The sequence below is a fragment of the Amphibalanus amphitrite genome, unplaced genomic scaffold, assembly GCF_019059575.1.
Source record: "Amphibalanus amphitrite isolate SeventyFive unplaced genomic scaffold, NRLGWU_Aamphi_draft 002009F_arrow, whole genome shotgun sequence".
NCBI lineage: Eukaryota > Metazoa > Arthropoda > Thecostraca > Balanomorpha > Balanidae > Amphibalanus > Amphibalanus amphitrite.
In genome coordinates, this window is record NW_024883502.1 from 1 (window position 1) to 19,614 (window position 19,614).

General features: G+C 58.1%; 2 protein-coding genes across 2 annotated transcripts; one reads left to right on the forward strand and one right to left on the reverse strand.

The window, feature by feature from the left end:
- Positions 1 to 1,035: 1,035 nt before the first annotated feature.
- LOC122376078 (pneumococcal serine-rich repeat protein-like) lies at positions 1,036 to 9,859 on the forward strand (the record flags this gene model as incomplete). Its single annotated transcript, XM_043355752.1, has 6 exons — positions 1,036 to 1,189; positions 1,568 to 1,644; positions 2,024 to 2,705; positions 2,976 to 3,160; positions 5,641 to 5,780; positions 5,951 to 9,859. Coding segments are annotated over 6 exons (4,466 nt in total), but the record flags the coding sequence as incomplete, so codon positions are not given.
- A 33-nt stretch (positions 9,860 to 9,892) lies between these two features.
- On the reverse strand, positions 9,893 to 19,558 carry LOC122376081 (AF4/FMR2 family member lilli-like). The gene is made up of 7 exons (XM_043355768.1): positions 18,576 to 19,558; positions 18,164 to 18,260; positions 16,633 to 17,523; positions 15,614 to 16,076; positions 11,702 to 11,994; positions 11,338 to 11,478; positions 9,893 to 10,990 (listed from the first exon to the last, which is right to left on the reverse strand). The coding sequence occupies exons 1-7, from the start codon at positions 18,659 to 18,661 to the stop codon at positions 10,232 to 10,234; spliced, it is 2,730 nt and encodes a 909-aa protein (XP_043211703.1). The 5' UTR covers positions 18,662 to 19,558; the 3' UTR covers positions 9,893 to 10,231.
- Between the last annotated feature and the right edge of the window lie 56 nt (positions 19,559 to 19,614).

Genomic DNA, 19,614 nt, shown 5'->3' on the forward strand with positions numbered 1-19,614 from the left:
AGGTCATTGGGTCAAGGTCATGAAATTTTAAGGGTAGGTCAGAATCAATCACCAAGAGGGTTGTGAAAGTTTCGTCGCGATCAGTTGCTTTTTGCGCGAGTTATTTGTGAAAAACCGAGGGGGCATCCACCCCCCGTCCCCCACGTGCGAGGGCTAAGCGATGGCTGCAGGAGTGCTGTCGAAGTGTTTTCCAATTTCCAGGGAGCCGCACCGCGAGGCGCAAGAAGATCGGGTTCTCTACGGGACGGGCACACGATCGAAATAGTCTCTGCGCTGCTCAGTGCTCAGTGTACCGTAAGGAGGGCGGGACTATTTGCTACCATATTGATGGTTTTTGGCTTCCTCTAAAGTGGTTCCTACAATGCATATTTCTAAAATGTTACATAACGTTTCAGGTACTACCTTCGTCCCGTCACATTCTCTCTCTCTCTCTCTCTCTCTCTCTCTCTCTCTCTCTCTCTCTCTCTCTCTCTCTCTCTCTCTCTCTCTCTCTCTCTCTCTCTCTCTCTCTCTCTCTCTCTCTCTCTCTCTCTCTCTCTCTCTCTCTCTCTCTCTCTCTCTCTCTCTCTCTCTCTCTCTCTCTCTCTCTCTCTCTCTCTCTCTCTCTCTCTCTCTCTCTCTCTCTCTCTCTCTCTCTCTCGCTCTCGCTCTCGCTCTCGCTCTCTCTCTCTCTCTCTCACGCTCTCTCTCTCTCGCTCTCGCTCTCTCTCTCTCACGCTCTCTCTCTCTCTCTCTCTCTCTCTCTCTCGCTCTCGCTCTCGCTCTCGCTCTCTCTCTCTCTCTCACGCTCTCGCTCTCGCTCTCGCTCTCTCTCTCTCTCTCTCTCTCTCTCTCTCTCTCTCTCTCTCTCTCTCTCTCTCTCTCTCTCTCTCTCTCTCTCTCTCTCTCTCTCTCTCTCTCTCTCTCTCTCTCTCTCTCCGTACCCCCGCACACTCAGTGGACGTGTATGTGCGCCCTTCCGTACCCCACCGTGGGCGTGTATGTACCCCCTCCATACCCACAGCGAGCGTGTGTGTACCCCCTCTGTACCCCCAGCGGGCGTTTACTCCCCGTACCCGTTTCGCGTGGACGGCCGCCGACTGCCCACCTGCGTGGCCTGCAAGAACCACGGCCTCGTGATGCTGACCAGGGGCCACCGCAGCCGCTGTCCGTTCCGCAGCTGCACTTGCGCCCAGTGCACTCGACACCAGTGCGTGAGCATAAGCGGCGATGGACGAGCTGGAGCTATTCACAGCCCTTATTGTGTTTCAAAGATGATCTCGTAGAAGTTAGCTCAATATTTGGTGTAGATGGTAATTTAGCTCCCACTCTATATGAATTAATGTTGTGTTATTGTCAATGAGTTGACTTACGCTCAAAATTCTTTGGAGAAGAATGTGGTTAGGTAATAATTGGTATACCTAGTTACCTTTGATAGTATGGAACGATGTTGAGAACTTTTATTACGCTCAGCTGTTGGCGCGAATCGCGATAGATTATTACATCGTTCGATGACACAGTAATGTTAGATACATATTCCGTCACATCGCTATTAAAATAGCGTTCGTAATTATCTGCTCTGCCATAGGGCTAAGAACTCCAAGCGATTGGCGAGTAAGCAGGCGGCCCTGTCCGGTCCGCCACCCTCCCGGCCTCAGGCGGCATGTGAGTATAGCGTTCGAGAGAAATGGCCACACGAGACGTGGGACAGTACCGTGCAAGCGGAGAAAACTACAACAAATGTTGTCTTTCTGTCAGATAAGTCCCGGTTCTTATCAATATCGAACTTTCGAATTAAATGTTACGTGTTCAATGTTCATAGTTATATCATGGAAAACCTAACTATTGAAGCCTAGAACTACGGAATATGTACCCAAATGACAAAATATATGTCATTGGACTATATATTTCGTGCTAGAGCGTATATTGCCTGGAAAGTTGTCCCCCTGACCTAGTCGACAGTATCTAAATTTAGGGCACTCCAGTCCCTACTGCGGGTCATTGCTGCCCGCAGCTGAGTGACTGATGGCCGGTCGGATTTCAGCCCCGAGACGCCAGGCATCTCCCGACTCATCCTGCAGGGACCGTTCGCTGGTGCCGCTGGCTCCTCGGCCACCATCCGCGGTCAAAGGCCGACCCCCCGCCGCCGCCACCACGGCGGCAGCTGCGGCGAGCGCGTCCACCACCGCTGCATTCTCTGCCACTACCACCGCCACCACCGCGACCACCGCGACCACGGCCCGTGCCGGCTCCGGCCGACCGGTCCCCGCTGTCCCGTCCGCCCCGTCCGGCCCGCCCGGCCCATCCTCCGCCGCTTCACCGGTGGACATCAACAACAATAACTCCAGCACCAACACCAGCAGCGGCGGCGGCGGATGGTACCGCTCGCTAGCCTCCAAGATCGTGCCGCTGCCGTCGCCGACGCCGGCCACCCCGGACCGCGTCAGCTCGACGGTGCCGGCCGGCGAGGCGGAGCGGCCGGCGCCGGGCACGCCGCGCCGCCGGCCCGCGCTGGCTGCCGTGCTGGCCGCCGTGGGACGGTGCGAGGACCGCGCCGCGGTGGCCGCGCGCCGTGTCACCGAGACAGCCGCCCGGTACCGGCCGTACCCGGCGCCGGGAGCGGCCCGGGCCGACGGGCCGCTCGGCAGAGCGCCGCTCTCCTACTGGCCCCAGCCGTGGGCCAGCGATCAGAGCCACTGGCGGGCGGCCGCGCAGCAGAGCTACAGGTCAGACGGGCACCGCGCCGGGTAACCAAGGGAATCGAGCCGTTCTAGTATTTCTTTTCTAGAAAATGGAATCAATGGCTGATGATTTTCGCTTAATTACCATTCATGATAGAAGCCTGTCGTCTATCCGGTACTTCATGATAGAAGCACCAGATAGACATCGCTGAAAAAACTGCTACCTCGTGTAAGAGGGATACCGATGACTATATCCTGCTGTATCCGTAGCGTCCAGTTTCCAGCGGATGCTCACTCGACCTCTCCGTGCGGCAGGTCGTCGTTCGGCTCGTGGTCGGCCCACGGCGCCGTCTGGAACCAGATATCCTACGGCCTGACGTCGGGCGGCGACCGTGAGACGCCGATGAATTCGGCCGCCGTACGGGACAGCCCGCCGCCACCGCCGGTTACCGCCGCCGCACCCGCCCACCGCCCCAGAGCGACACAGGACAGCAGCCCCGGTGAGCGCCGCAGGAGCGAAAGGGAAGGTTTGGGTGAAATATACAGGGCTAGGGTGTTGAAACAATCTGCATGAACGCTCAGCTCACGGGATCTTCACGGGATCCTGAAGGGACCCCGTTGCGTTTTTTGTCGTAGTTTGTAATTTTCTACCGTATTTTCTGATCGGACAGAGACCGCCACAATGGAGGAAAGAAGATGTGCCAAGCTGTGCTTAGCTCGCGAGCTCTGACTTCGCCATTTCATACAAACTCAAGCAAAGTGCCTACTCATTCCATCGTACAACACCATTTCGGTCATTGATGTTTTATAACATTCGTCGATGGTGGATACGAGGGGCACCTTGGAGCAGTGTCTTCTTGTAGTGGCCGAAATTTACGATATTTTGTAATTTTTCACGCACTTAATAATGACTATATATTTTTTTCGTGCTAGACCTTATTTTAACCCGGCAGTTGCTGGGGTATTTCGCCACCCGCCGTTTGCTGGGGGGGGGGGGGCGTTAAACGCCCCCCAGCCGATAACTCGAGAACCAATAGGCGCAGCGAAACGCACGAGGCGGCAAACGAAAGAACGGGACGAGACGCTTCAGATGGGTACTTTTAAGTTGAATTTTGACGTCACAGGTCGGGTCAAGGTCAGGTCAAACACATAAAATCGGGCTTTCAGTAGCATGGACTTCAGGACTTCGCAATGGGCGCCTCTCGTCATAAACTCTGTCTAAACGGTACACAATCATTCATATAAGGCCTACAATAGTGTCAGATCCATGTAGGGGTCAGTCAAGCATAGGTCAGGGTCAAGATCAGGTCAACCGGGTAGGCACATAACCCCGAAAATCAAAACTGATATTCGCAGCCTGTGACACATGTTAAATGGGTAATTTTGGGCGTAGAACACGCTGGTAACATTCATTTTATCGTATGTGTACGTGTTTGGTTCAAAAAGTTCAATTTAAGAAATCCATGTATCATGGTCGTGAAGTAGTCACGAGAAATTGCCAAGATTCAGTTCAAGATTTTGGACAATGCAGAATAATAATCAAAAATCGAAGATGGCCACTTGATTGTTCATGGTATTGGCAGTCTAATGGCGTTCACGGCATATCTGTATGTCTATTCTGTGATTTTATATGATTTTTTGGTAAATATGCGATTTTTTGAACATATGCTGTTTTTGGTCGAAAACCGAGAAATCATGACGTCACTAAAACCTCGATATCTCAAGATTTTTCGATTTTTTTGAAACTTTGTCACAATATACTTCATTCAATTCCCTACTGGTAGCCAAATTTTGGCGCCTGCTGGTGAAACGGCCGCCTGCGGCGCGCCGTTTCACTTTAGCCTATAGCGCCCCAACTGGTGAAACGGCCCCCCCCCCACTTTTTTCGCCTATAGCGCGGCGAAAAAAGCGGGGGCGTTTACCCCCCCCCCCCCCAGCAACTCGCGGGTTCACGGGGTTCAGTTGCACAGCAACGCCAACGGATGCGAAATTCGTGGCATTTCTTTCATTTCAAAACGCATTCGTAATAAATTAGGTATTCCAGGCCAGGCATACCCAGAGCGTCCAAAACCACCGTTCTAGATCCGTCATGATAATTTCCCTGACACTTAAATCTACGACGGTACTAAAGCTCATGAATTTCTACACGGCACAATACGCACCCAGTGTTGTGACTGTCAGCCGGTACAGTCTACGTTCAGGGCTCAGGCGCACTACGCACCTGCCATCTAGCGGAGGGATTATAGACTGGCACCTGCTGTCCGGCACAGTCTACCTTCAGGCGCTCGACGCCGCTGCCACCTAGCGGAGAGAAAATAGACTAGAAGTTGCTACCCGGCACAAGGCGCTACTTGAGGCGCCCGATTCTGCTGCCATCTAGCATGCGGCACAGGCTACCTTCAGGCGCTGACGCAGCTGCCATCTAGCGGAGAGATTATAGAATGGCACGCTGTTGTCCGGCACAGCGTGTGTTCAGCCGCTCGATCCTGTTGTTATCTAGCGTATGAATTACAGGATAGGCTGTTTAACTTATTCTGGAGGTGAACCACTTTATAGGCACTTCCTTCATGTCGTGTCACCTTGTGACAACAATGCATATGCTGTAACTGCTATCTAATGCTAACATAAAATTGTAAAATTGACGGTTAAGTAGCAATGTTTGATGGGTGTTAAAAAATTTTCAGATCCCAATGTTGTGGTACATGGTACCTACATGCAATGCCTAAACGGGAATAGATACACGTCGTACGTACATGACCTGCAGTGCTCTGAGGCAAAGCATATCTGACATAAAATGTTCCATTTCCAATATTGGCCGGAGCTCGTGAGAGACCTGCGGACTTGGTATTGTTTTCCATTGTAGGTGTAAATTTATGCTTATTGATGTAGGTATACTAACAGTGGTATTTATGCTGTGGTGAGCTAATTTCATCTTCTTTCTTCAAACTCTTAATTTCACGTGAACCCCAATTATTATCAGGTCCTGCTACGGAGTCGGCGTATCACCCGGAGCCCACCTATGAGCCAGAGCGGGGTGCCACGCACGCCCGGGACCACTGTGCCACCGAGCCGGGGCTGGACCTGCGTCCGGCCGACCGCCAGCAGCCAGCCACCGACACGGTACGGGACGTCACGGGACGTCGTGAGTTGGGCTGAATATGCCGGACAGATTCAGCCTGCTCAAGGTGTGCTGATGTGTGTGTGTGTGTGGGGAGGGGGGGAGCCGGTTGCATAGTGTGCTGTTTGACCTCGCTGGGTGTGCCGTGAAATATTTTTTTTCGTGTCCGCAGAGCTGCAACCTGTACAACTGGCTGTCGAAGCAGATTGACGTGGAGCAGCGTCCCGGCGAGGAGGGCGCCCTGCGCCGGCTGCCGCCGCGGACCGCGGCCGCCGCGCCGCCGCTGCGCCTGCTCTACATGACCGGCCTGCAGGAGACGCCCTTCTCGCAGCTGCTGCGCCAGCTGGCCGAGCAGCCGGCGCGGCCGGCGCCGGCGCAGTCGCCGCCTCACGAGCTGCCGCCGCCGGGCCAGCTGCCACCCTTCTGCAGCCTGTACCCGGCCGCGGCGGCGCGTCCCGAGGCCGGCCGCCGCTCGCCGCCGCGTCTGGCCGGCGCGGCCCCGCCGCTGCCGCAGACGGCCGGCTGGGCCGAGCAGGCGGAGTCGCCCGCCGTCGGCTGGCCCGCGGACACCGTCCGTCACCAGGCCACGTACGACTTTGACGTGGTGGCGGCTGAGGAGAGCGGCTCTCCGCTGGTGGGCGCCGGCGCCGCCGGCTGGCCGGGCCTCAGCACCTCCTCTGCGGTGCCGGCGCCGACCGACGGCGTGCTGCAGTCGCCGCGCGGCCCCCAGCAGTACCACACCGCGGACTGGACCGCTGACCCGACCACCGAGCCGGGCAGCGCAGTCGCCGCTCCGTTCTCTCCGCTGGGCGCGGCCGACTCCGGCAGTCCCTGGATGTTCTACCAGCAGTACCAACAGCAGTACCAGCAGCAGTACCTGCAGCAGTGCGCGCAGCAGTACCAGCAGCAGCTGTCCCAGCTGGCCGGGCTGACCGGCTGGCAGACGGAGCAGGAACCGGCCTGGATGACGGCGGCTGGAACCCGCGACCAGCTGTGGCCGGTAGCTGAGCTCGGAGACCCGGCCGGCGCCGAGGACCTGTCTCTGACGGGAGCTGCTCTGTCAGCGGCCACCAGCACCGGCCAGGAGGGCTACCCGCTCTGCGGACTGGGCCTGCCGAGCCACAGCTACGCTCTCGGACTGGGTCTGCCGAGTACCACAGACTTCACAGTGGGTTTGTCAGACCAGAGCGGCCCTCTGGACGGCGGCATTGGCTCTGCGGCCGGTCCTAGCCAGTGTTATCCCTCAGACTACGACATGGGGCTGACGCCGGCCTGCAGCGGCCCCTCGGACGGGCCGCTGGGGACGCTGGGTCGGTCCGACCGTGCGGCTGGCTCCTCGGCCCACTGCGCCACTGCCGATACCGCCGTCTCGGGCGGGGAGACCGCCGCCCACCCGGCACTATACTCCACGCCTGTCTCCGGCGCGGCCTCCAACTGCGGCGGCTCGCAATCACAGGGTGCGCTGGGGCCCAGCTATGACCCCACGGTGCCTTTAGTACCCGACTCCGGACCGTCTGAGACCCAGAGGGATCAGCAGTACCTGCTGACAGCAGACCGAGGGCAGGACGCCTCCTCAGGGGCTGACGCCGCGCCGCCACTGACCACCGACCCGGTCCTGGGCGACGACCCGACGGGCAGTCTGGAGAGGGAGTCTGGAGAGGCTGCCACCGCACAGGAAACTGAACTAGACGCGGACCTCGGAACGATGCAGGGAGCAGAAATGGAAACCGGCTTCGAAATGGAGCAGGGAACGGACCGCCAGACGGAACAGGGAACGGACCGCCAGACGGAACAGGGAACGGAAATAGAAACTGGCCACGAAACGGAGAAGGCAACGGACCTCGAGATAGAGCAGACAATAGACATTGAAACGGACATCGATACGGAGCAGTCTACGAAAATAGAAACTTGCCCCGAGACGGAGCAGCCAACGGAAATGGAGACGGACCTCGAAACGGAGCACGGACCGGGAGTGAAGCCAGGAGTTGGTGCGGGACTTCAGAAGCAGTTGGACGCGGAGTTTGGCACAGGGCTGGACCATTCCAGTATGCTTCTCAGTCCTGGCGGAACCACCGAGCTGCTGGTCCGAGACGCGGTGATGTCACGGACAGGGAGTGACGTCACCGGAGGCCAGGTGGCGGCGTTGGCTGGGGAGGGCTTAGAAGCGGACGGTCCCGCGCCAGAGGCGGGCCAGACGGCCCCAGAGGGAAATCAGGCGGCCTCAGAGGTGGACCAGGCGGACCAGGCGGATCGTCCGGTCTTAGACGCGGACCAGGCGGCCCCAGAGACGGACCGTCCGGTCTCAGGGGGGAATCAGCCGGCTCCAGAGGCGAACCAGACGGCTCCAGAGGAGGACCAGGCGGCCCCACAGATGGACCAGACGGCTCCAGAGGCGGGCCAGGCGGCTTCAGAGGCGGACCAGACTGCCCCAGAGGCGGACCAGGCGGCCGTCGAAGCTCTGGATGGCGCGGGAAGTCCCGGAGAGCCGATCAAGGAGGTGGTGACCGCTGCGCAGTCCGACCGCCGAGCCCAGCCGGAAGAAGACGCTAGCTATCCGGTGTTGGACATTACTGAGCCAGAGTTGGACGCCAATGACGCACAGCACCACAGCGAACAGCCCCCTGAGATGGGTGACCACGACAGCGACACTGAGCGGCGGGCAATGATCTCAGACCGGCAGGCGAACTCAAACGAGCAGGTGTCTGATGTAGCAGAGAACTCGCTTGGAGTCACCGACGTCACTAGAGCGCTGACTGACGCCAATGAAGACGCTGCTGCAACCAACGGGCAGGCGGACATCGTACAGCAAGGTGCACACGGTCCCGGTGAGTTGGGCGTCGGCATGGACATGACGAATGCTGTCACAAACGAATCCACTATCACGGATCGGTCTTCTGGCGTCACAGGTCACCTTACTGATGTCACAGGTCACCTTAAGGACGTCACAGCCGAAGCGGCTGACGTCACACCCGACCCAGCCGATATCAATGAGGAAGTAGTCGCCGGGAACGACTTAGCCACGCGGGCCTCTCCCATTGTGAGCCCAACTCCGACAGAGCTGCCTGCCAGTGACGAGGTCGGATCGGCTGCCCAGCAGCCTGCCGACTCCGCGAGCACGACGGACAGCCCTCTAGGGTCAGCCGAGTGCGACCCGGCCGACACTGCCGCCGCGACTGACCGGCCTCTGAGGCTGGAGGAGGGCAGTTCGGCGCCGGACGGGCCGGACGTGGGTGACGGCACTCTGAGGTCGGAGGAAGGTCTGCTAGAGTCGGAGGAGGACGGGTCTGCTGCGACTGAAGACGCTGAGGATCCACACACACCCCGCCCAAGTGTGTGCTGCACTCCTGCCCCGGTGACGCAGGCAGAGGTGGGAGTGGCGGCGCCGGCAGATGCCTCGTAGAGTCGTAGAGTAGTAGGAAGAGGGATGAGACTGAGTCGAAGAGAGGAACAGCCGAATGACACCCGCTGGATGCTGGTGAGGGGTCCGCCTGTCCCCCTGATTCAACAGAGCCGTGGCTCGGCATCTCAGGGCACATTGCATTCCGGGTATGTGCAAAGAACTAACGTCTTTCTCAGAGAATCAGGGAGGTATAAAGTTTCCGCCGAACGCTAGCACAGTGTGTTCTTGTTACTGCTGTTAATTTTTGATATTGCAGACTGTTAGGTCTAGAATTTGTATTTGTAGAACGTTGAACGTTGTAGAACGTCGTATTGTCATTTGTAGAACGTTGAGACCTAGTTTTGGGCGTTTGTAGACTTTATTTATAACTTAGATCTGCGATTTCACTCGCGCAGAATGTTGTAGACATTGGTTGTGCAGTTTGTGACGGAGATGCCCCGTTTCACGGACGCTGTCGACAGGTGACGTGACGGGTACGGGCGTACCTTGTTGCTGATGTTCCGTTCGGCCGCGGTTAACCTAGGCGGACAGTGACCCGCCCTGGAGGCAACCGGCGGCCTGTATCTTTTGTTACCAGTTTGTTCGAATGTACCCGCTGTTACAGAGTGCCCTTTTTCGAAGTGATCTCAGTTATGTGTTCTGTATCAATTTTCCACGAAGAAATACAACTTTATTTGCATGTTTTGTTCATTTATTTATAACAAACTTCAAAAGTAAAACAAACTGCAGGGATTGTACTTTTCACTGGCAGTGCGGGCACTCGTTTAAAGCACAGACATGAGGCCGACAACATCAAAGCAAATAATATCCACACCAGTGAGGTAGCCTGCTTGTCACATGCAAATACAAAACAGATCATTACAGAAACACCGCACTCAACACTGGCCAAAACGAGGGACAAAAATACTGGTGAAAGACGAGCGCGAGCCCAATGCGCATATAGCTTTAGATAGCTGGCGAAACGGACGGAATGAGTGAACTTCGGCGTCACTGAGGACTAACTTAGTCCTTTCACTGGGTCGTGTGAGATGCTGAGGGGACCGGGCGGCCGTGTCACTGGTGCAGCGAGGCCTGGTCGGTCCAGAGGCCGCCATCCTCGGCCGCCTCTCCTTCTGAGCAGAGTCCCTCGCTGGCCGGCGCCGGCCCGCCCTCCTCGCCCAGCTCGAACGTCGGGCCGGCCCGCACCGGCCGGATGTGCACGTGACGCACCCGTACTGACCCAGACACCTCCCCATCACTGAGGTCCCCCGGCTCCGGCGGGCGGTCCGCCCCGGCGGGGGCGGGGGCGGCCCAGGAGCGGCGGCGGCGCGCCGACGGCCGATCACCCACCGTGGACAGGCGAGGGGAGCTGGCCGCCCGGGCCGCCGGTCTGCCCGACACCTCTGAGCGGGCGGCACTCTGCGGACCGGGGCCGGTACGGACAGCGCTCAGCCGGGAGTCTGAGGCCGTCCGCGCCGCCGGCACACTGTCCACAGAGGGCACAGGGCGCGGCAGACTACCGCGACCGGCCACCAGCTGACCGCGACTCACCGCCAGGTGACTGCCGCCTGTCGACAGGTGACTGGAGCGACGCTGGCCGGCGCTCAGATGGCTCCCAGACGGTCCCAGGGTGGACCGAGACGGTCCTGGTCCCAGTGTGGTCCTTGACGGTCCTGGTCCCAGGGTGGTTCCTGACGGTGCCAGAGTGGTCCCTGACAGTCCCGGTCCCAGGGCAGACCGAGCCGGTCCCAGTGTAGACATTGAAGGGAAGGTGCCGACCGGTACCATGTCTCCCGTCACCTCACCTTCGCTCAGCGTCGTTTCCGCAGCCTCCTGTGGGCGGGAGAGGGGAGAAACGTCAGAATTAGAACTGATTGGAAACAGTGGGAGAGGGATAGAAAGAAAGGAGAGAACAAGAATAGACGACATACGGAGCGAAAGGTCAGAACGATTGACTGATTTGGAACGGTGGGAGAGGGGGGAAGGGTGTGAGAACAGACTGACGAGGCTCTGGGAGAGGGGCAGACTCATTTTCAGCTCACCAATCGTGAAAACGTGGTCACGAAGACGGAACAAGGAAGAAATGACAATGTTTGGCAAAGTGACTATCAACAAAAACAACATCAGCTGGAAGGTATCAGCCTACCAAAGGCTGGTGAGTCCCGACTCGCGTAGCGCACCTGTTCTTTCAGATGGCTCCCGATGGTGTGCCGGGACGCAGCCGCCAGTGTCACCGCCGAGGAACGCACGGTGGTGGCGGAGCCGGCGGCACCGACCCAGCGCAGCCAGGCGGGAAGGAGTACCTCCCCCTCAGAGAGGTCCTGAGGGACAGAACAGAGTCAGTTTACCCACCCATCACGGCCAGGGGGAAAAGCACATCCTCTTCCGACAGATGCTCCAATTCAAATGCCGCGCTAGCTTGGTCTAATGCCAGACTGGTCATCAAACACATTGCACCGATATTCGCTGAATAAACTCCTAGTTATTTCCCGTTGTCACATAAGATGTTCAGAGTCCCTCATAACCCTGACTCCGCTGACGTACCTCGCCGGAGGCGGTGGACCTGTGCCCCGACGAGTCACTCCGCGACAGAGAGCCATCCCCTCCAGTCCTCTGCGCGGGCCGGTGACCGGTAGCGCCGCCAGGCGGACTCGGCGGCAGACTGAGGTTTCCCGCCGCGCCGCCAGGTGTCTCCGTCTGACAGCCGGCCTGCTGCCGATCCGGGCTATCCGGCTGGGTCTGGCAGGCGGCGGACAGACCGGCGGGCGGCGTGGTCTGACAGCAGCCCGACTGCAGCAGCGCGGAGCTGGAGCCATCCTCTGACTGCGGTGACACGACTGAAGAGCAGAACAGGACAGTGGCTGATGAAGGCACGACAGGGTTTCTCGACATGATCAGTGAAGTGAACAGCTATCCTTTATCTCATCCTTAAAACAACCACCCACTTTCAACAGAACAAGTTGAAATAATCAAAATTATTCTTCACCACCATAGGCGTCGCCAGAGATTTTCGGTTGGGGGGGGGGGGGGCAAAATCAACTTTTGTGTTAAAACTTGCCTTTCCCTAGCCTTTACTCACTCGTTTTACATATCATTTGACGCGCAATGATGCGAAGAGTCCGATGGTGACGAAGGTTTCCTTCTAGCTATGACATGTAATTTTTTACAGAAAAATTCGAAATTTAAAATTTTCATGACAAAAACGACTGGTAGAATTATAGTGACTGCGATTGCCGACGCACTGCAGAGGGCCCCTGTGCAGGCACTCGACGCTCATGATCATTACCCAGAAAAAGGTGAAAAACGCTCCATTTAATCGGATCACCCTGCTAAAACCTCCATTCACGCATGCATGCAGAGGTTTTACGTGAAATGCATAGGACTTATCCCAGCCGCCGATCGTAGCTAAGTTGGGCATTTGGCGGAGAGCGAATGTCGGAAGTGTGAATCGGAAGTAATTCATCTTTGCTCCAGTGAGAGGAAGTGTTTTGTTCACTCGAGTGTGAACAAAAGTTTCTCGTTTTTCGTGTGAGGGGAAGCGCTGCAAACGCGAACAAAAACTGTTAAACGGACCCAAAAGTTACGCACGGCATAGCGGCAAGGGATCCCATTCCCTTAAAGGTAGGTTTGGGACTTCCAGGCCATTTCAGGCCACTCAGGGTCAGTGCTGACTCTCAGAAGCATGCTTAGGATCCCGGAGATCGGCGTGGGTCACCTCAAATATTCGTGTACGTGGTGCTTTAGGGCTTTCCGAGCCCAAGGTGGGGACCTCAGAAGCCAGTGTGGGCGGCGGGCGCTAAGAGACTAGGCCCAGGGTGAGCCTGGAGCCCTCCGATAACAGTGTGAACCCTCGCGGTCTGTGTCGAATCCCTAAGGACCCTACTTAGGGACATAATAAACATGTGTTGCGGACCTCAGAGGGACACGTGAGCTGTGACCCCTCAGATGCCGGCTTGGGGTTAGCAAAGTCTGTCGCCTCAAAAGTTTGACTGAACTATCAGAGGCCAGTTAAGGTTCTCAGAAATGTTCGAAGGCTCAAAGATCCCTGCATGGGCCCTCAGAGAACATGGACACCAGTGGGACTTTCAGAAGGCCGGTTTGGGCCCTCTGAAAGCTTCTTTAGGGCTCAGTGGAGCTCCTTAGGAGACTTTGTTTAAAGCAAGCTCATGAGCCCTGCGACACTTGTACGGTACTTGAGCCTGTCGCAGATATTTGACGAGAGTTGAGAAAGACCCCGAAGATTTCGTTTCACGCTTTGAACGAAAATCGTGTCAGCACTCCAAAACTTATGAAAATCAGCTGTAAAATGTAATATAGAACGAAATAGGAACATGGAATGAATCACAGCATTGACATTTCCGAGTCTGGACTCGGAGTCTGATTTTGGCGACTGCGAGTCAGACTCTGGTTTGAACTGCACGCTGCAACCGAGTCTGACCTCACAGGCATTCTCAGAAAGGTACCCCCATTTTCCCGACTCCAAAATCTCATCGGATCTGTATCGATCTCAGGGGGTGCCCGGTCCGAGGTTGGGGGGGGGGGGGGGGGCAAGCTGCCCCGCTTGCCCCCCCGTGGCGACGCTAATGTTCACCACCGTTCCGTGCTTCTATCCTCAGCAAACTGAAATCCTTCTCCTCCACGCCGCAACCCCACTCCGGGCTGGACAGGCAACTTTATCTCATGCGGGCTGCTCCCTTGGAGCGGCACCGCTGCTCCCGAGGGAGCGCACTCCGTAGCCGGGTGCAGTGAGTGCCTTGGGGCTGGGTGGCCTGTCCTCTGGACGGGCTCAGCCCCGGCGACTCACTACAGGGTGGAAAGTAATTACGCGAACATACTTTTTCGTCTTCTAGTAATGAAAAAAACGGCGGTGACATAAACAATATATGTTTTACTTTATCCTTATCTAGTTGCGATGCATTGACATAGGCGTTCCGGCATGATTTGCATCAGTATGTGAAGATTTGTTGGCTAAAGCTCAGCCCACACCTTTTGGAGCTGTCCAGTGAGGTAATTGGTATTGGTGGCTCCTTGCAGCTTTTAGACGGTCTCCTGAGGAGTCATCTGGAGATTTTTAATCGAATTGAGGCCCAGGCGTTTCCCAGATCAGCTTTTGTATGTCCTGAAGAAAAACAGGTTCTCACAGCACCAGTATTGCGTTTTGTTGGCCGTGAAAGTAAGGATTTCACCAATCACGAAGAGCAGTTTCTTTGCGTCAGGCACAAAAGTGCGCTCAGTCATTTTGCCCCTTTCGTTGCACGGTGGATTAGACAGAGACACTCGTCTTGGAGGATGTTCCACCGGTTGTATACTTTATTTTTAGTGACCTTTTTTAGCGCTACACGCAATTCTGACACCACCCGGGGGCTCGTGACCCACTGATGTGTTCCTTTGCCGGATGTTTGAAGGTTGGGACGGACGGGACATAGGACGCAACAGCAGCCCTCAGAGCAGTTGTTCTGCAGGTTTGACGGATGAAACAGTTTCACAGATGTCTCACCCAACCACAAATCCAGCTGCCTGTCCTCCTCTGTCCATCTTTGATTGTCTTTGAAAAGCTTCAATTAACAATTCTGCTGTTAATTCGTGAATTTTGGTCATCCCGAGGGTTTGTACGACTTAATTTTCGAATTTTTTGCGTATTAATGTGCGAATCGTGATATCCTAGATCGGGTACCCGGCCAGAGTAAGCTATTTTGCCAGTTTTCGGGTCGACTGGCGTCGTTTTGTCGCCGACATAGTGACCACCCGCCCGGCGACAGAATTCGCCGAGGGGTTGCTGCCGCGGACGGCTTTGCTTTTTAAGTCCTCTCAAGTGTTATTATGTTTAAAAAAAAAACGTATAATTGTGCAATGCTGGTGCTGAGACCGCTACGAATCCCTTCTCCGCCAGTCCAGCGAAAATAATCACAAACGCTTTCCCTGGCAGCTCCAAATTGAGCTCTTTGCCCATTTCGGTCTTGTGCAGTGTATGGTGTCTGCACCATTTTAAGTCGAGAGGTGTTTAAGACCTTCCAGGTCATTGTTCAAAGTTAGGTCACTTTTGGTAGATGAGGCGACAACAAACACGACCAATTATGTTCCATGACAGCCCGTACTCATAAAAATGCTCCACTGACGGTCAAAATTGTAAGAAAATACATGTTCGCGTAATTACTTTCCACCCTGTAGGGTGCCTGCCCAGACCAATGTCTCCCCCTATATCCTATCATCCTCCCGGCTCTGAAATGGTCTCATTGGACCGAAAGGGCCTAACCCAACAAAACAAACAAACAATTATTCTTCCATATTTCAGAGGGCGTTGAAAGCAGTACATCGTATGCGGAGATTATCTAGGCTCCGCTTTCGTCGCCAATATTACGGATAAGTGCAATCCTTTACGATGAATTCGATTTTGATTTGAATGCCTGCTACTTTTAAACACAGAGTAAGCAGCACCTAACGCTGGCAGCAGCTGACCTGTTGCCGGCAGCAGACTCTGCGATGTCTGGATGGCCGTCTCCGATCGTCCCGGCGCCGTCCTCTCCACTGCCACCTGCGCCGCGCCGGCCGCCGGGGCTCGGTCCGCCCAGCGGGGAGCCGCCGCCGGTGCGCGAACCGCCGGGGCGGGGGCGGCCCGGCCGGTCGGGGCGGGAGACAGTGCTACTGCGGCGGCGGCGGGGCGTGTCCGTCGGCCGCCCTTGGGCGTCCCCCTGCCGCCGGGGCTGGTGACGGCGCTGGAGCCGCTACTGGAGCCGCAGCCAGTGCTGCTCACGGTGTCTGTGAGCGCACTGAGCGGCGGCTGAGGCGGCCGTCCGAGCGTCCTCCCGGCCGCGGGCAGAGCGGTCAGACAGCCGCCGGCGGACGGCGGGGTGGTCAGACAGCCGCCGGCGGACGGCGGCTCCGTCACCGTCCGCTGGTACACCGCCGTGCCCGGCGTCGCCTGGAAGGAGGAACAGAGCAGAGTTAGAGAGGCTAGTTATCGCACAGAACGGGACCGGGCGCACAGGACACGGTCAGAAAGGGTAGTCACCGCACGGGACGGGACCGGGCGCACAGGACACGGTCAGAAAGGGTAGTCACCGCACGGGACGGGACCGGGCGCACAGGACACGGTCAGAAAGGGTAGTCACCGCACGGGACGGGACCGGGCGCACAGGACACGGTCAGAAAGGGTAGTCACCGCACGGGACGGGACCGGGCGCACAGGACACGGCAGGACATTACCGCAAGGGACGGAACCGGTAACATAGCAATACAGCAGCAGATAAAGCCCTCCAACATCGAGAACATCTGAAACTATCGAGGATTGGTCAATTATGGTCATCCCGGTTCTCGCACGTAACTTTCGGCTCCAGTGACATTAATCACCATCGGTTCCAATGCACCATTGGTTGCATTGGCAATAAAACGATTTTTCTTTTCAAGTATTTTTCCCGTAGGTCCACGCGCTCCCACTGTACCCTACCCCTCCACTCCGCCGCTCCCACCCACCTCACCTGTTGTCTGCCGTTTGACTCGGTGTGCCGCTCTCCCTCCGCCGGCGAGTCGCTATCCCCGCCTGGCAGCAGCCCGGCGCTGTCCGACTCCAGCGCCGTGTCAGACACCTGGTCGTCCGTCTCGGCCGCCGAGTGGTCGCCGCTGCCGCCGACCGGCGCGTGCCGCTGCAGCCACTCCAGGTCGGGGTCGGGGTCACTGTCCACCGCGGCAGCGGCCGCCGACCGGCCCTCAGACGGCGGCGCCGAGCGAGACAGTGACGGCAGCGCCACCGACGGAGACACCTCCGAGGGGGGCCCGGTAGCCTCGGAGACGGTCTCAGCCGGGTCGGAGCGGGACTCGACTGCGGGGAGCGCCCGCGGCGGCTTCGGCGGAGGCGAGGGAGGCGAGCTCTGCCTCTGACCGGGGCGGTCCCCGTCCTCCCGCGGACGGTTCGCCTGCTGGTGCTGTGGCTGCTGGTGCTGCTCTTGCTGGTGTTGTTGCTGCTGCTGGTGCTGCTGGTGCTGCTGTTGCTGCTGGTGGTGCTGCTGTGGCTGCTGATACAGCAAGTGCTGCTGGTGCTGCTGCTGTTGCTGGTGCTGCCTCTGCTGTTCCTGTGACTCCTGCTGACGCTGCCGTAACTGTTCTCCCTGCTGCTGCTGATGCGGCTGCTGTTTTTCCCCCTGCTGCAGCGGCTGCCGCTGAAGAGTCTGACCGGCCCCCGCTCTCTCGGCAGCCGCCTCGACCCCGGTCGGTCCACCCACCGCCTGGCCCTCCTCCGAGGGGGACGGGCCGCCGCTCCGCGAGGAACACGAGCTGAACTGAGCCGTGGGTAGCCGGTGGTCGGCCACAGCTCGGCCCAGCTCGGCGGCCAGCGCGTCAGCCGCCACCGCCGCCGGCGAGCGGGCAGTCTGCTGCAGAGACACAGAGACATAGACTGTCAGTCAGGGGAGCAGGCAGTGAGCTGCAGACACACGGACAACTTACAGACTGTCAGACTACTGCATACAGACACACACAGTCAGGGGAGTGGGCAGTGGGCTGCAGACACACAGACAGCACAGATTGTCAGACTACTGCAGACAGATACACACAGTCAGTCAGGGAAGTGGGCAGTGAGCTGCAGACACACAGACAGCACAGACTCGTCACACTATTGCAGACACATCGACACAGAGACTATCAGGAAGAGGGTGAATGGCGGCTGCACTAAAACCACAGGCAGCTGGAATCTGTCTTTCTATCTATGGGCTTCATTTAGACTTTTAAAATATTCCATTTAAAGTTTCGCGACCTCCTTGACAATAGGAGAGCTCGGCAGGGAGCGGTATATTGATTTTGACAATGAAGTCCGTGATAAATGCCATCGAGCACCGTGACTAAAATGTCAAGCTCATGTAAACTAATTCGATTAAACTCACCGCGACCCCCACGACATACACATAGCAGTACTTACCCGGACCGACTCGGATGATCCTGTGACGTCATCGGACCGACTGGAGCCGGGCGAGTCACCGCAGCCGGCCACACCACATAATATTATCCCGTACTTACCCGGACCGACTCGGAGGACCCTTTGACGTCATCGGACCGACTGGAGCCGGGCGAGTCTCCGCAGCCGGCCATGGAGGCGGCCACCACCTCCTGGATCCTGGTGGACACAGACGGATCAGTTAGCCGGTTGATAAGGAACAGCGCCCTTAGATGGAAAACGTCTCGGGGGCCGTCAGCAGTCAGCACTAAATCACGGCGATCAAGTCCCACTATGATCGAAAAAGTAAAATGCATGCGAGACGGAATATTGTGAAGCCGGGATACTCAAAGTTGCTGACGACAAAATAGGACAAAATGCTGACGACAAAATAACACTGAAAACAAAATATGATAGCCAGGCAGGCAATTTCAGGAAAGGTCGCAAGGCACGCCACATCTAGACAATGAGTGCCGACTGTACCTTTGCACTCACAATTTGTAGGCGTTGATCTCCAGTTTCCTCTTTGTCTCGCCACTGGTTCGCTGACGGCCCGCCGAGCTGAACACACCCGTGTCCATCGGCACCCACGTGACGTCAGCTCTGACATCAGAGCGGGCCCGCGGCCGGTGTCCGCCTGTCGCCGGCACGGCGGGCGGACCGTCGCGCCACCGGACCCCCGGGCCGCCGACGGATGGCGCCGGACGCAGTACCGCCGGCTCACGGCCGGGGGAGCGGCGCGCGTCCCCGCCAGCCGAGGGAGTACGCCGGACACCGGCGGCAGCGCGGTCTGTACGGCGACGGTCACCACCAGATCTGCCGCCGGTAGCGGGCGCAGACCGCGCTCCCCGACGGCCACCGGAGCTCCCTCTGACGTCAGTGGCGCGACCAGCCGACTGTCTGTCCGGCGGCCCCGCGCCGTCAGTGTCGGCCCCGGCCGCCAGTCTCGCTCCTCCCGCCTCACCGCCGCCCTGTCCGCCCTGCCCTGCCGTCTCATCAGGCTCAGCCGGCCGCGGGGTGGGCGGCTCGCTGTCAGCTCCCACGCTGGTCGGTGGCCGCGGCGGGCCGGACGCGCCGCCCTCCGTTCCTCCGGTTTCCTGCTGCGGTTCGCTCTCCTCCAGTGCCGGCGGCGGCTCCTCCCCGCGGGACAGGGCGTCCTCAGGGCCGACCGGCGGGGGCTCCTGGTCGTCTGAGGCGTCTGAGGACTCATCCAGACCGAGGTGCACGAGTCGGACAGAGTCCGCTGGCGGCGCCACCACGCGGCGCGGTCGGCGTGCGCTCTGAAACTCCTCGTACGCCAGCAGTGGCGGGGCGCGTGACGCCGGTGCCGGCGGCTGAGGCTGTGGGGGAGGCGGCGGTGGCGGCGGCGCGGGTGGCTCCCCTCCCCCCACCGGCGGGAACAGCGCGGCCCGGGCAGTATCCTCCAGATGCCTAGGCCGGGAGAGCGGGATGGCGGCGTTCGGCGCGGCGCCGCCGGCTCCAACGGCCGCGGGAGGCTCCCTCTGCGGGTGGTGGCCTCTCGGAGCGGCGGGGG